Here is a 13,921-nt window from a genome sequence, read left to right as displayed (position 1 = left end):
CCCGAGTCTGGGGCACGGCTTGCGGTGGGCGGCAGGAGGGGACGCAGCGGCCAGGACGGGAGGGCCTCCGAGCGGGGACCCCGTTCCCAGGGCCACGCAGAGGCATCAGAGGGTTTGAAGCAAAACCGCTGGGTTTATTTTGATGCTCCTCTGGCTGGGAACTGGATGGGCTGGGGACAGGGAGCCCGGTCTGGAGGCTGTCACCCCTGGGATCAAAGTGGGCACAGAGCGAGTGAACACCCACGGCTGCCCACAGAGATGGCCCTGAACGACGCCGCACTGGGCCAAGCCTCTTACTGCGTCTGGATCTGCCAAGGGAGCTGGAAAGCGCACTTGGGAAGAGCGAATGCGGGCGGTCGGGAAGGGGATGAGCCCCGAGGAAGGTCGAAGGCCGCCGACATCTGGGGCAGGGGCCGGGGTGGAAGGACGTCTGAGGACGGGGTGGGGCAGGGGTGCAGGGTCTGTCGGGGGCCCGCCGTCGGGGCTTGGGGTTGTCAGACGCGGCGGCGAGGGCCTCCAGCCGTCCTGCGGCTCCTCCCTGCGCGGCGCCTGTCACTCATGGGTGAGAACCCACAGTGCCTGCAGCCCACCTTCTGTGGGCGAAGGGAAGGCCTCAAGATGCCGAGTCTGTGGCTTCTCCCGCTCGGAAGATCTAAACGAGTCCCTACCACACACCAGGGGATGCCAGGGGCTCACGGGTGAAGGGTGGACGGGGCACTTGGGGCTGCTGGCCTTGTAGGAGAGTGAGGACGAGGACCTTCCCTGAGAACAGGGCTCAGCGGTGCCCGTGAGCATTTGTCCCGCTTGGGAATCCGTGGCTGTCCTAAGTAAGGACAGGGCTCGAGCCCCAGCATTCTGCTGACTTCGGGGGTCTGCCGGACTGCGGGGGACGCTGGCTTGAACTGGGAAGGGACAAGGGGACAGGACTGGAGACCATTCAGGAGAAAGGGTTACAGCCAGGCTGGGTGACTGACCAGCTGGTGTGGGAGGAGTCGGAACCTTGTCCTGCCCGAGCTCTGGCTCGGGCTGCTGGGGGACGGGGGCCGTGGGCCGAGCGGGCATGAGGGCGGGGCTGGCCCCGCGGAGGGAAGGGCGCCCAGGAGGGCCGGGGAACAGCCCCGCCCCAAGTGCCTGCCAGGGACTTCTGGAGTGACCGTGGCAGTGACAGCGTGCGTCCTGGGGTCGGGGACATTTGTCCTTCGGCCGCAGCAGAAAGCGGAGACATACCTTCTAAGATTAGAACAAGTCACCCAAGGACCCGGGCCTGCCTCCCAGTCAGCTGCAGCCTCTCCTGTTACAGCGGCTCCCTCCTCCCTCCGGGTGGGAAGCTGGACTCCCCCAGGGGGCCCTTCCGATGCTCTGGGGCTTGGGTCGCCGCGGGCAGGGCGCGGTGCTGACCCTCCGCTCCCTCCTGTCCTTCTACCCATGTAGGACTCCTTCGTTCACCCACCCATCCGTTCCTCTCGAGCCCCGGGCTGAAACGACGAACTGGAGGATGCCGGTCCTGTCCTCGGGGAAGGTCGTGAGGGAGCCGTGCATTCAACGACCGTCCTGCCTTTTACCCCCGGCTGGTTGTTCCTGGGGCAGAAGATGCTGGAGGGAAAGGAGGCCGGCCAGGTGTGTGTGGAAGGGAGTGAGGGCTGTCCGAGGGCGTTCCAGCAGGGCTGACAGGAAGGCCGAGACGCCAGAAGAACGGGGGTTGGAGGAAGTGAACGGAGCGTGGAGCTCAGAGAGCTGAAGCGATGCCACGGCTGTGCACGGCTGTCTGCCTCCGCCACAGTCTCTGAGCGCAGGCCCTTGTATTATTCAGGTCCCCACCCCAGCCCGACGCCTGGCCCGTCGTAAGTGCTCAGCGAATGCCAGTAAATGAGGGATGGCGAAATGAGGGTGCGCCGGCACCCCTAGGCTGACACCGTGAAAGCTTGATAAATTTAGATCAGGACCTTGAACTGAAAATGGAAACAAAGTGTCAGCCAGGGTTGGCTGTGGGCGTCCCCCCCCCCCCGAATATTTTCATTAAGGCTCATGGCCTCATCCCAGGTCCCTGGAATAGGAACCAGAGGGCAGAGAAGGAGATGTTCGCGCCGGGTCTGATACTTAGCCTCTGAGCTCCCGGTCTCCGCTCGGACCAGCGCCATGTTCCCATCCCTGGGTATCTGTCGTCTCCACTTTTAACCACCCAATTTATCCAAAAACATGACACACCTAAAACATTCCTAACATGTGTCTAAGATCCGAGTGATCGAATCTCTGTGTTGTCTGCTGATATTTTCAGACACATTTCATCCAGGAGCAAACTGAGGCAAACAGAGGCACGGAGCCTCCGTGGAAACAGAAGTGTCTGCCCCAGTGGATCTGAACCCCTCAGCCCTGGCCTGGGCTCCACAGCTGCCTCCACACCTTTGCTGCCCGGGCCGTTCTAGCCGACGTCCCCAGTCTCGGGTGCCTCGAAGACGTGCCAGGCGTGGGCTGGGCTCTACCTGCCCTAGGAGCCAAATTAGCTGGGATGGGGCCACAAGGGGTCCTGAAGTTACTTAATGATCGCCTGTATCTCCTCTGGCCACAACCTTCAAAGAAGAGAAGAGAAAACTGCCTAGCTGAGTGTAGTGGCTTCACTTGAAAGGTCTATTGGGTTTTATTGAGCAGAAGCGTGGGCCTCCTTGGCACGAAGCAGGGAGACTGGGCAGGGCAGGGAGTCTGGCCTCGGCCCGCAGAGGCCGGTCAAGGGCCCCAGCGTTCTTTCTGCTCTGCCCTTGGCTCTGGCTGCTCCCTTCGGGTCTAGGGCTGCTTCACAGTGGGAGGGTCCCCTCCAGGTGCCACCTGAGAGCACCTCAGTGCTCTCACGAGTCCACACCTGTGTGCCGTGGCCGTGGCGGTGGTGGAGGGCGCGGCTTGGGTCCCCGTGGAGCCCGGCACTGTCGACAGTCCGACTGATCTAGCCACAGCTACTGCCACTGCTCACATGTTTCTCTTTAGAAACTGGCTTTTAATTGTAATAGTAACCTTTGCCACGTATTTTCTCGACTGAAATAGAGCAGCTCATTTCTGAATGTTTATTATGCCAGGTCCTGTTAAGATCATTGCTTTCAATTCTCACGACATCCCTGGGACCTGGGTTTCGTGATCACCCCGATTTGCTGACGAGAACAGTTGGGTCAGCATCCAGATGCAGACCTTCCACAAAAACCCATGTTCCTAACCACAGGACCATCCTGCCTCCAGCAGAAAAGCATTTGGGAACTCACATTCTGGGATGAAATATTAGCCATCAAATTCGGTAATAACAGACAACCCAGTAAAACAATGGGCAAAGGATTTGAACAGACACTTCACCAGAAAAGATACATGAGTGGCTCACAAGCACCGTGGTGATTAAGTAAACGCAAATTAGAAAAGAGGCACACCACATGCCCACGGGATGGCTAAGACGCAACCACGGACGACACCGAATGTTGGGAAGGCCACAGAGCAACTGGAGGGCCCGTACCGCTGGTGACGACGCTAGACGGGAGAGCCACTTAGAAGAGTTTTTGGCAGCTCTCATGGAGTTAAACGTGCGCCTACTGAGCAAGCCAACAATCCCGTGCTTAGGAAAGCACATGTGCACACGGAAACTCGAACGCAAACACTTAGAGCAGTTTCCTTCTGAACGGCCCAGATCTAGAAACAACCCGAGTGCCCGTCACTGAGTCAGTAAACAGACATACTGTGCGCTGTGGCCCGTCACCCGGCCAGTGGTTAAACAGACATACTGTGCGCTGTGGCACAGAACCAGGGATTCGCACAACACGGATGGATCTCGAATGCTGTATGCTGAGGGAAAAAAGTCAGACACAAAACACTACCATGTGATTCCATCTACGAAATATTTTGAGGAGGCTATAATGACCAAGGGCAGATCGCGATTGCCCAGGACTGGAGGTCAGGACAGGACACTGATCACAAAGGGCACAAGGGAACTTCGGAGGTGATGGAAATGTTCTATCTCTCGATGGTGGTCTGTGTCTTGTGCTGGTGGTTACGTGACTGTAAGCAGCTGTCAACACATTGTACACTCAGTTTTGTTGTGTGTAAATTTACCTTACGAATGTGATAGAGCAAGCAGGAATGGTGCAGAAAGCTCAGAATTTGAAGGCTGACAAGCTGAGATTTTTTACCATCACGGATGGTGGAATCGGTCAGATGTGGGTAATAACAGCCCTTGGGGGTCATGGGGATGCTAAGAGCTAATGTTCGATCAGACAGTCGGGCTCAAGTCCAACCCTCCCTCTTACCAGAAGTGAGGTCTTAGGCCAGGTCCAGTTTCCCCACTGGTAAAATACGGCTTATCTCATCGGATTATATCATATTATCTGGGTTGTAACTCGCAGAGGAGGTAATGCACACAGTGTCTGTCACACGATAAGCTTTCCCTCGTACTGCTGTCGCCTCAGGTACTGACCGCCACGCAGTAGGAGTTAGTGGGGACGCAGACTCCCCTGCGCTCCTCTCGGACGTCTGAGGCAGCCGGCTCATGCTGCAGAATTGCAAGGGCTGGGCAGGGAACCCACTGCTGCCCCGTTGTTTTCGTTCTCCTCCTGCAGGACAAGTTGGCAGACCAGGTGGGCTGGCACCACATCTTAGTGCAGGCATTTACAAACGGGAGTCTTCCGAATTGTGCAAAACGGCAGACAGGCTAACTCAAATGGGACTCTGGACTCCAGCCACAAACAGCCTAACTCACAGCAGGGCCGTTCACAGGCAGGGGTCATGGGGAAGCCTTGGGGCTGTGGGGTGGGATCATGGGGCGGCACCAGCCACTGGAGGGAAGCTTGCTTCAGGCTTCTGTGGGTGGGGAAGTGTCTTGCCTTTTACCCAGGACCCTGCAGCATGAAGGGCCATAAAAGGAAAGCCCCCTAAGCAGAGTGTGAGGGTTGTGCCTGCCCCTGCGTGTCCAAGTCTGACCGGGACAGGGTCTCAAGTGGGAGCAGATGCCCTCTGGGCCTACGGTGAGTGAATGGCTTGGGCAGCTCTCCAGAGAACATGCTTGGGTCCAGATGGTGTGGGGAGTGGGAATAAGGGGTTAGGTTTCTGGGAAGACATGCTCTGTCCCTCAGAAGGGAAGACCCAGATGAGTTATTTCAAGAGCTGAGCGGCCTGGAGCATGGAGGCCACTGACCCAGCAGTCGGGGGAGCTGTGTGAACTCCCCGCCCTCTCTGCCCTTCTGTTTCCTCACCTGTGACACGAGGGGCTCGCGAGGGCCCCTTGAACTAGCTCGCTCTTTATTTTTTCACGTTAACACGACTGTGAAGAAAACTGGGGACACTCAGTTTATCTTATCAGGTCAGTGATTCTTTGGGCAAGCAGGGCCTCGAACAGCAACATGGCCCAGCTCAGACAGCCGAGGGGGTGCTCGGCCTCACAGAGACTGTGGGTGAGAACCCAGGAACAGAGAAGAACCCACGCGCTGGGTCCGGTCCCAGGGCACGAGGCTGAGAGAAGCGTAACTGTAACGCAGGAAAGTCAGAGAGTTCGGGGTCTTCCCCAGGCTGCCGCCCAGCTGGGCGAGCCACAACCCTCGCTTTGGCTCTCTGTGCAAGCTTATGGACCGGGGAGTTTCTACCAGCGACGACAGCTCTGCTTCTCTTTCCTTCACACCCGTTGGCACGTTATCTTACTGCTGTCTGCCATGCCAAGGGGACAGGCTCAGGGCTGTGGCCAGCTTGAGAGCGCGGTGGCTCTGGAGCAGGAAGGGTTGAGGCAGGAGCCAGGGCTCTAAGAATTAATGGGCCCACAGGAAACCCTGGGGGGGGTGACGCAGACCCATGCATGGGCAGGAGGGGGGATCTCCGTGGCCACAGGGGACTCCCAGGTTCTGAGCGGATGGTCCTCACAGGACCCAAGAAGGGTCCTTCCAGGGCTGAGCATGCAAATAGACGCAAATCTACGGGTCCCAGGGCGAGAAGCAAGTGCAGGGCCCAAGACACAGATAAGCCAGCCTCGTCCTGCTGCCCTCGTCTTCCCCACCGCCTGCGCACAAGAAGGCTCCCCGCAGACACCAGCCGGTCTGCTCCTCACCCAGATATCTGGGCGGATGACTCACAGGATGATCTGGTTTTTCTCATTGACAACGGGCTGTGGACATCCAGGCAACACTCCAACCCATCACTCCTGCACACCCCCACACACCTGCTCGCTGCCTGCGGGGAGCCCGGGGTGGCCGTCGCTGTGGCTTTTCCAGGATGGGTGGCGTCACTCTCAGGGCCTCCCGGGCCCCTTCACACACAGAGGATGTGGGACCCCCTTGACGCCCACAGCAAGCAGGGAGGGTCGTGTGGGGCTGGTGATGAGGTCAGACGGGCCCAGGCAGGCTGCCCTCCAGGCGCCGGCTGGTGAGACGCAGTCTGAGGGTCGAGGAGAGTCCCGAGGACAGTCGGGTCCCAGCTCTGCTCCTCTCAGCGAGGACCCGTCTCCAGACGGCATTTCCTCTTCTGTAAAATGAGGAGGCTTGCTGCATAGGGTCGTTATGAAGATTAAATAAAATGTGGGTGGGAAGTGTCTTCTAGGCCAATAGTTATTTTTCTTAGTTCCCGCTGATTTTACTTGATATGGCCAAGAACCGGTCCTGGCCAGGGCTGGAGAGCACTTGGTAGTTGAGACATTTAATTTAAGCAGGGATTTCTCTGTAGGTTCATCACGGTAGGTGTTTTATCTTATTTTACTTTATTTTTTAAGAAGATTTTATTTATTTATTTGACAGACAGAGATCACAAGCAGGCAGAGAGGCAGGCAGAGAGAGAGGAGGAAGCGGGCTCCCCGCTGAGCAGAGAGCCCGATGCGGGGCTCGATCCCAGGACCCTGGACCATGACCCAAGCCCAAGGCAGAGGCTTAACCCACTGAGCCACCCACAGCAGATATTTTAAAGCCAAGCAAGATTTAAGAAGATTCGATATTTCCCCCAGGAGTCATGGCTAACCCTCACTAACCCTCCTGAAACATAGAAAGCAGTAAGATGGCCAACAGACACGCGAAAAGATGCTTGACATCACGCATCATCAAGGGAATGCAAATCAAAACTACAGGGAGGTATCAGCTCCCACCCGTCAGAATGGCTAAAATAAAAAAAGCAAGACACAACAAATGCTAGCAAGGATATGGAGAAAAAGGAAGCCTTGCCTTGTCAGTGGGAACGCAAACTGGCTCAGCCCTGTGGAAGACAGTATGGACGTTCCTCAGGAAATTAAAAGCAGAACTACTCTGTGGTCCAGTAATTTCACTACTGGGCATTTACCCAAACAAAAAGAAAACACTAATTTGAAAAGATACACGCACCCCTATGCTTCTTAGCAGGGTTAGCTACAATAGTCAAGATACGGAAGCAGCCAAGGGTCCACCCGCTGACGAATGGATAAAGGTGTGGTGTACACACACACGACGGAATATTCCTCAGCTATAGAAAAGGACGAAGTCTTGTCATTTGCAACAATGGGAATGGATCTAGAGAGAATTATCCTAATGGAAATAAGTTGGACAGGAAGACACATACCGTACGATTTCACTCATACGTGGAATTTAAGAAACAAAACAAATGAACAAGGAAAAAAAGAGATGAACAAAAAAACCAGACTCTTAACTACAGAGAACAAACTGGTGGTCACTAGAGGGGAGGGTGCACGGACGGGTGAAAGCAGGATTAAGAGCCGCTCACTGGGACGAACACGGAGTACTGTGTCTAGTAGTGTGATGTAGGGAACGTTAGATCACTATATTGTGCACCCGAAGTGAAGAGAACACTGTATATTAACTATATTGGAAATTAAATGTTAAAAAAGTGATCAGTCAACACAGTTTTTGGGGAAGGCTGGTTACAGAGAAATTCAGTCACGGTCCCGTAAGTAAGGAGGGTGCTGAGGAGACGATGGTCTTTTTGAGGGGCAGGATGGGGGCCCGAGGGGCAGACAGGCCTCACGCGCTGCTGCGTCGGAGGACCCGGGAAGGGGAAGTGACAACGGGGTCAGGACGCGGGGTCCGGTGGGATCAGAAGGTGGTTACGGACACTGCTCTGGACACGCATGTTTGATGCCTGTCCGCACCCCGCCCCTCTGTGACGTGGACAGGCGACGGAGCTTCGCTGAACGTCAGCATGAATTTCGCGTGAATTTCCAGATTCACGTGGAAAGCGGCGAGGGCAACATTCACATCACAGGCTTGTCTGAGAATCGAGCACTACCGTCCACGGGGACAGTGCTCAGCCCGAGTCTGGCGCCGAGCAAGTCCTCAGAAGAGCTACTGGTAACCATGAAGCCGTGTGAGAATTTATCTAGAGTGAGAATTTATCCCGAGGTCAGGTTAAATCTGGCAGGAGTTGAAAGAAAAACATTTGTCCTGAGTTCTTCCAGCGCCAACCCTGCAGCAAAGAGGCACGTGGGCAGCCCCCACGGTGGGTGGCTCAGACATCCTTCTGGAGACAAGGCTGGGTGTTCGGGGAGGGCTGGACGACCCGGCTTAGGCGGCAGGAAGGTCCCCCGTGACCCAGGAGGCCCTGGAGCCAGGGCACGGAGAGTTCAGGGACATTCCACATCTATCCCGGCAGAAAGAAGGACAAAATATAGAAGAGAGCTGGGAAAGGGGAAGGAGGACCCCGTTACGGAGCACATGGGGGAGGGCTGTCGGAGGCGGGGAGAAGACAGAGGCAAAGAGCCGGAGATGGAGTGATGCCAGACTGGTGTCAGCGACAGGGTCTCGGCGGAGAACAGACGTGTGGCCGAGGAGGGCCGGCGTTGCTGGATCCCCACGCCTGTCTCAGGGTTCATGACACTCTGAAGGCCCTGAGCTGCGTTACAGCTGAAACACCGGGTAGAACGGCCGAGGACAGGATAAAAGAGCATTGACATGAAATAGTTCCCTTTTTTAACCAAGAGAGAAATCCCGGAAGCTATGGAAAAAGGCCACTCTAACCATAGCGTAAAAATGTTATAGCAAAAATACTATAAATGACGTCAGGAGAAAACAAGAGATTGGAAAATGTGTTTGTAACACGCATGAAAAGGAGAGGGTGTCTGTTAGCCTAAGTGGTCCCTCAAAATGACAGGAACAATGTATCTATAAATAAGGGGTTCCCAGAAAAAGAGCAAACCCCCAAAGCCCAAGAAACATAAAAGATGCCCCAATTTACAAGTTGTCAGAGAGCTAGGAATTCAATGAACACTGAGACTTCTCTGTGCTCAGCGGACAGGCGGAGAGGGTAGGGAAGCAGGAGACAAGAGAGAGAAGGAGCCGTTGCCGTTGGGGGGGGGAAGGAGCCATCACACGTTGCTGGAGGGACCGTGTGTTGTTGTAGCCTCTTGGCAATATGATCTGACAACATTTATTAAATTAGATTACACAAACCTTGCCACGCAGCCCCGTGCTCCATAAACACAAAAGGCCAGTATATAAGCACACAGAGGCTCCTCACAGCACCGTTCACAGCGGCAGCACTCCGGGAACAAAGCAAAGACCCTCAAGGAGGGAGATGGTTTCCATTCCCATGCTGGGTTTCTGTGGAACCATTAACAAGAGTGAACCAGAGCACTCCGGACTTCCGTGAAAAATTGTCCAGCGAGAACAGAGAGACGCACGGAAGCCACAACGAACGCAGCAAGCCCTCCCCGTACTGTGAGCGCCTGTGTATCGGCCTGAGTTTGTAGACCGTCTACGCGATCATTCCATAGTGGTAGAGTAGGAAGTGTCCTACAGAAAGGGTTACATGAGATCTGGGGAGGCCGGGGTGTGGGGAGGGAAACTCACTTGGCGGAAGCAAATCAAAAGGAAAACACTGCCCATAAAAACCCAGCAGGCGCAAGACGATTTCAGTTACATCAAATTGTGTATGTGCGGTTTTTAAAAAAATATTTTATTTATTTATTTGACAAAGAGAGGGTACAAGCAGGGGAACAACAGGCAGAGGCAGGAGGAGACGCCCCACTGAGCAGAGACCCTGGCACGGGATGAGGTCCCAGGACCCTGCGATCGTGACCTGAGCCGGAGGCAGAGGCTGAACCCACTGAGCCACCCAGGCGCCCGTGTATGTGTATTTGAATGAGCAAACTAGAACTGATTTATAGGGTTGCCTGTGATCGTTTTTTCTTTCCTTTTTTAAAAAAATGACTTTATTCATTTATTTGAGAGGGAGAGAGCCTGAGCAGGGAAAGGGCCAGAGAGAGAGGGAGGGATCTCCAGCATGTCGATCCCAGGACCCTGACATCATGACCTGAGCTGAAATCAAGAGCTGGACACGTAACTGACTGAGCCGCCCGGGCACCCACCTGTGACTGTTCTCAAAGGAAAGAAAGGAAGTGACCAAGAGGTATTATAAGGTAAACATAAAGAAAAGTGTTTAAAATTCTCAAACGAGAGTTTTAAACTCCACTCCCCGAGTCTTTTGGGAAGGTGTGGTTTGAGCGGGGAACAAATACCTGAAAACAACTTTGGAGAGAATTGTCAGTCTTCTCGAAACACCAAAGCCAGGGCCCGAGTGTCAGGAGACAGGACACGTGTGCCCCGAGGGGAGCAGAAGGAGGAGGTGAGGTCAGTACCTCCGTGAAGACACTGTCGGCATCACAACACTGAACTTAAGGTTGTATTACAAAGCTGCAGTAATCATCACGGTATGGTACAGGCACAAAAACAGACACAGATCAATGGAACAGAATAGAAAACCCAGAAATCTACCCACAGCTATGTGGTCAGTTCATCTTAGACAAAGGAGGAAAGCATATCCAGTAGGAAAAGGACAGTCTCTCCAGTATCTGCTGTTGTGAAAGCTGGACAGCTACATGTGAAAGAATGAAATCAGACCACTCTCTAACGGCACACAAAAATAAGCTCGAAATGGATTAAAGGCCTAAATGTGAGACCTGAGATCCTGGCATTGGGCAGAGCAACTTTACAGATACGTCTCCAGAAGCAAGGGAAATAAAAGCAAAAATAAATAACTGGGACTTTATCAAAATAAAAGGCTTCTGCACAGCAAAGGGAACAACCAACAAAACTAAAAGGCAACCTACAGAATGGGAGAAGACATTTGCAAATGACATGTCCAATAAAGCGTTAATATCTAAAATATATAAAAACTGATACCAGTCAACATCCAAAACCCAAGTAGTCCAATTAAAAATGAGAGGACATGAACAGACGCTTTTCCGATGGCCAGCAGACACATGAGATAGATGCTCAACATCACTCAGCATCAGGGAGTCGCCAATGAGGACTACAGTGAGTTACGACTGCACACCTTCCAGAACGGTTAAAGTAAAAAACACGAGAAACAACAGGTGTTGGCGAGGATGTGGAGAAAGGGGAACCCTCCCACACTGTTGGTGGGAATGTAAGCTGGTGCGGCCACTCTGGAAAACAGCATGGAGGTTCCTCAAAACGTTGAAAATAGAGCTACCCTATGATCCAGCAATCGCACTATTGGGTATTTGCCCTAAAGATACAAAAATAGTAAATAAACGGGTACATGCATCCCACGTTTCTAGCAGCCTTATTTACAAGAGCCAAATTATGGAAGCAGTCGTGTTCATAGATGCATAAAGAGGATGTGGTCTGTATACCCCGTGGAATACTACGCAGCCATCAAAAATACGACATCGTGCCATTTGCAGTGACACGGAAGGAGCCGGAGAGTGTGATGCTGAGTGAAATAATTCAGAGAGAGACAAGTACCATATGATCTCACTGACATGGGGAATTTCAGAAACAAGACAAGAAGGTGGAATGAGAGACAGACAAACCAAGAAAAAGACTCGTAACTGCAGAAGACAAACTCCTGGTCAGCAGAGGAGGCTGGGGGAGGGATGGGTGAGACAGGTGACGGGGATTCAGGAGGCTCTCGTGATGCCGCAGGGTGACGCGTGGAATTGCTGAGTCACTGTGTCGTCCACCTGGAGGTTATGTAACACGGTGTGTTAACTATCCTGGAATTGAAATGAAAAAAAAAAAAAAAAGGTTGCATCCCTAAGTTTAAATATATGCTCCTTGAAGCTGTTTTTAGGGTTAGTAAAATCTAGGCCAATTCACCCTGTTTGCAAGAGCCCCAAATACATTTTTAAATGCTGTTGCTTTGTTATTACATAATTCTCTCTACTCGAGAAAATGATCGATCCGAAGCCAAAATGTCCCCTTCCGTCTCAGTGTATACTCAGAAAAACAAAATCACAAGACAAGAGAAAGGAGAAAGTGGTAATTTCCATCGGGCCCCACACGCTGACTTTCTACAGATCTTGGACGACTCGGCACAGGGACATTTCCATCCTTGGTGATACACGGCTCAGTCCCGGGGCATAGCTGTCCGTGTGGGAGAGGACAAGGACAGGACCCAACGCAGATGGAGCGCTACTGTGCGCACGGCCCGTCAGGGAAGAAGCTCGCCGTGCGTGGAGACGACATTCCTGTGCGAGTACCCTGCTTGACAAGGGACCACAGAGAGGGGTGGCCTTCCCCGAGTCCCATGCCCTGCCGTGCAGCTCGGTGCCGGAATCGGCCAGGCTGCCTCTGTCACAACACAGCCACCCTCACTTCTCTGAAGTCTGTTTGCACGCTGGATATCGACGGTGTGAATTCTGACCAGGACCGGCCACTCTGAGAACGCCACTGGCCCCCGGGGAGCCGCCACCGCCTTCAGAGTCCACGGGAGACGCTCCCGGTGGGCGAGACCTGCTCTGATTCCAGGTGCAGCTCGGTGCCCCCCTCCCACATCACCGAGGGTGGGCTCTGCAAACCCCAGTGCCCTCAGAGGCCAGGCAGGCAGCGCACGGGTGTGGGCAGGGCGGGGCGGGGGTACTTGGGGGGGCGGTGGGAGAAACCCCTGCTTCATGGGGGGAGGTCATGTCCTCCTGCAGCATGGGATCTGGGAGTTTGCAACTTCTGATTTATGGGAACAATGTTTTATCCTATTTGACCTGTTTTCCTGGATAATCCCACGAGGCATTTTTGTTTTTATTATGTGAATTTCTTTGTAATTCTTTTAGGATGTCACGGATTCATTGCTCTCAATGTCAAATACTATCTCAGGGATTCTCACCTCCTCGTCGACTTCTAAGGGGGGTCAGGGTGCACTGCAGACAGGATGAGGGAGGGACCTGGTAGATTTCTGTCCCAGCCCCTCGGCAGCGACCAGACACCCCTTACCCATCCCGAGCGTCAGTCTCCTGTTCGGTACAATGGGCCAGTAAAGCCAGCTCACAGAACGGCGGTGCAGGTTCTACGAGGGACGCTGTGTCATAAAAGCGTTCCATAAATACTTGTCCCAGTCCTCGTACAAGACAGATATGAGGCTCCACAAGTTCATGTATAAATTGAGAGAGATGCTGCTGTCTGACGGGCAGTCTCTTCACTGTGTAAAAGGACTTCCCATCACCAAAAGCTTTCTCTGGGTGTGTGAAAAACAGGATGTTTTCCCCAAAGTTTGAGTTTGTGCATAACTTTTTGGGGTAAAAATAAACAAGCACTCTGCCTTTTCAACAGCTGTTCTACAAGACGGTCCTACTTGGTTGGAGGCGGGAGAACCATCCCGCAAATAAGTGAAGAGTGATTCTACTGGAACTCGGGGCAGCCCTTTCATGAAGGTCACCTCAGCTGGGGAGGCAAAAACGGGGACCAGAGCCTTCCTCCTCTCCCGTCCCCCCATGGATATGTCTCCCCAGGGGCACTTAGGAACGAGCCCGCCTGCACCGCAGGTGAACGGTGGAAAACCCACGCAGCTCGTGGAGGCTGTGCTCAGCCCACCTTGCCCAGGGGGGCTGTGAGGTGGTGCTCGCAGGTCACCGCAGGAGACTTTTCGGCAGTCTCAGAAACAGAGCTGATTATGTCCCGGGCTCTGGTCTTTCTGACAGCAAGACCACAGGAAATACCTGTAGACAGCAGGAAGCTAGAGGAATTAAAAATATCTGCCTCAT

At 53.7% G+C, this 13,921-nt stretch overlaps 1 protein-coding gene across 3 annotated transcripts in view; it reads right to left on the bottom strand.

Annotated features, from left to right (window-relative positions):
• RCSD1 (RCSD domain containing 1) overlaps positions 1–13,921 on the bottom strand; it is a 56,450-nt gene that overhangs the window by 21,292 nt on the left and 21,237 nt on the right. The window contains exon 1 of one of the 3 annotated variants that reach the window (XM_032318743.1): positions 6,356–6,512. The exons of the other annotated variants lie outside the window; for them this stretch is intronic. Within the exon in view, the coding sequence (XP_032174634.1) occupies positions 6,356–6,497 (142 nt within the window). The 5' untranslated portion in view covers positions 6,498–6,512. Of the gene's footprint in view, positions 1–6,355; positions 6,513–13,921 lie in introns of those variants that run through there. 3 annotated transcript variants of the gene reach the window in all.

The sequence above is a fragment of the Mustela erminea genome, chromosome 17 (genome assembly GCF_009829155.1).
Source record: "Mustela erminea isolate mMusErm1 chromosome 17, mMusErm1.Pri, whole genome shotgun sequence".
NCBI lineage: Eukaryota > Metazoa > Chordata > Mammalia > Carnivora > Mustelidae > Mustela > Mustela erminea.
Note: the sequence above shows the minus strand (reverse complement) of the source record. Positions and strands in the feature narration are given on the sequence as shown.